The sequence below is a fragment of the Aplysia californica genome, unplaced genomic scaffold (assembly GCF_000002075.1).
Source record: "Aplysia californica isolate F4 #8 unplaced genomic scaffold, AplCal3.0 scaffold00026, whole genome shotgun sequence".
Taxonomy (NCBI): domain Eukaryota; kingdom Metazoa; phylum Mollusca; class Gastropoda; order Aplysiida; family Aplysiidae; genus Aplysia; species Aplysia californica.
The window spans coordinates 2,040,770-2,043,142 of NW_004797296.1; the positions used below are offsets into that span (position 1 = coordinate 2,040,770).

The following is a 2,373-nucleotide window of genomic DNA, read 5'->3' on the forward strand; positions in this document are numbered from 1 at the left end:
AATAATAGTAATAATAATAATAGCTTAATAATATCACTTTGTTGTTGTCATTATTGTTGATGCTGTTGTTGTTGCTGCGGTAGACAGTAATGCAAATAAAAATATTGTAAACAGTTGCTATCTTTTAAATGTTGCGTTTTGTTGTTGTTATTTTCGTTCTTATTGTAGGTTCTATGATCTAAAAAAGTGATCTGTGAAGTAATATTATTTAGGATTTTAAAAATTCGACACTAAAGAGTATGAAGGTGATGTGAATGAATGAATGAATGAATGAATGAATGAATGAATGAATGAATGAATGAATGAATGAATGAATGAATGAATGAATGAAGCTACCTGGGTCAAAGTCATAGCCTGAGGTCTCGTCATCATCCAAGTCACCGTCAGAGCCACAGTTGAGGTTGCCGTTCTCGTCGTTGTCGTTGTTGTTGTCGTCGTTATTGTTGCTGTTGTTCTTGGTGTCGTTGAAGCTGTCGTCGCTGAAGGAAGACGTGCGCCCGTCATAGCTCCACTGCGAATGAGGCTGGGGGCGGGTGTTTTGTGCGTCGTTGTCAAGGACGCTTTCGTGAGCTTCTCTTGAAGTCTCATTGTTGCCGAAGTTTTGGTGTTGTTGCGTGTGGTTTTCTGGGCATCGGCCGGCAAACGGCTTCTTCTGGTGATGGTCTATTTGATTTATAGTTTGAGTGAAGGGGGTTCCACTTTGTTTGCAGTTGCTATGCTGATTGTTGACGTTGTTTAGGTGAATGTCTTTATCGAATTCTGGGTCAGAATCCGATTTGGTGAAGAATCCTGAATTTGTAGTGTCAATACTTTCTTCGGTTTTCACGTGGTACGGATTTCTATTAGTACTTAACGCGTTTGGTAAAAGGCCTGACATCCCGTCTTTTAAAACAATCTGGTGTGAAGGAAAGGTTGGGTTATATTCTTCGGAAGAATCACGGTGAACATCTGATTGATACGAGAAAACGTCTTTGATTGACGAGTTCTGCTTCAATCTCAGTTGAGGGATCTTGCTACTGGGGTCTGTCTGGTCATTTTCCTGTTTGCAAAGTTTGTCTCTACAACTATTTGTCCCCGTAGAAATCCCGCGTTCTAAAACCCTTTCCTCTACAGTATGGCTCGAGCTGTCGTCCCTGCTCCCATCAGCACACCTTCTCTTTGGAATTTGTTCATTGAGAAAGAAAGGTCCTTGCGCGTGAAAAGAATGGGCATCCCTTGCATAAATTTTCGGCAACATTGTCTTTAATTTCATTGTTTCTTTCCCTGGGAATTCTCTCCGGCACAATCTAGCGCAACATTTACAAGCTACGTGGCATAATGCATCAGAATCCCCCCTGTTATCTTTTTTCCGAGGCGATCGTTTTCCTTTATCATAATTTCCATTTCTTAATCCAAATTTTTGATCACGCGATTCCGTAAGTAACATTTGATTACTGCTGTTTTCTGCATTATAATCAAAAGGGCTTTTATCAAGTGAATACGTAATAAAACCCGATCTGGACACATTCGAGTCAATAAATAACTTCGGTACATCTGGCTTTCCTATTTCATCGACATCTGTAGTAACGTTTTCACAACCCTCAAAAGGTCTGAACAGTTTTTCTTTTGTTTTGTGTAACGTTTTTGTTTCCGGTCTCTCTAGTTCGGGACTAGGCAGGGGCTCAGCATCCGGTTCTTCTGCGCACACGCTTTTGCTGGAACTTGACTCTGGAGCCATATCATGAGCTGGTACCGCATTTTCTTCCTCGCTGTCTTCACTGAAAGCATCGACTGTGTTGTCTTCATCCATTTCTTTACCATCGGAATCTGTGATATCGTCTTGTGTTGGTGCTGTGTTTTCCATATGTAGCATTTTGCGACCTGACGAGTAAAACAAGGCTGATTATATATCACACACCGAGTCGGTTTCTCTCATATTATTACAGTCGAACCTGTTTTAAAAATCACCTGTCCTAGGAGACCATGAGAACAAACAACCCCTCAACCCCTCCCTAAACCTTTTGCAGGTTTTAAAAGAATTATATTATCTATTATAATGACACCGTCGAAGAGGACCCCCTGTCCAAAATGACCACTTGTCTATTCAATGACCAGTTTGTTCCTCTATAATGTGGGATCGTTTTGGTGGACCGATTCAACTGTATGTTGATTTTTTATTTCTCTCGCTGTTAGCCGAATATAAAACATGAATAGGTCATTGTTGGAGTTGGTAGCTTAATTCAGAAATAAGATGATTTTTAAGTCAATCCTTGGAAGTAATGAACATAGCACTTGTAGATCTCCCTTCTGAGCTATGATGATCTCGTGAGCCATTCTGTCATTAAATGGGTTGCACCTCCAGCTCATGTGCAACTTCTCCGCTCGTCTACTACC

At 40.8% G+C, this 2,373-nt stretch overlaps 1 protein-coding gene across 1 annotated transcript in view; it reads right to left on the reverse strand.

Annotated features, from left to right (window-relative positions):
* Positions 1 to 2,373, reverse strand: part of LOC118478866 (putative uncharacterized protein DDB_G0279653) — an 8,478-nt gene that overhangs the window by 4,184 nt on the left and 1,921 nt on the right. The window contains exon 2 of the mRNA XM_035973248.1: positions 337 to 1,860. Coding sequence (XP_035829141.1) covers positions 337 to 1,852 — 1,516 coding nt within the window. The 5' untranslated portion in view covers positions 1,853 to 1,860. The remainder of the gene's footprint in view (positions 1 to 336; positions 1,861 to 2,373) is intronic.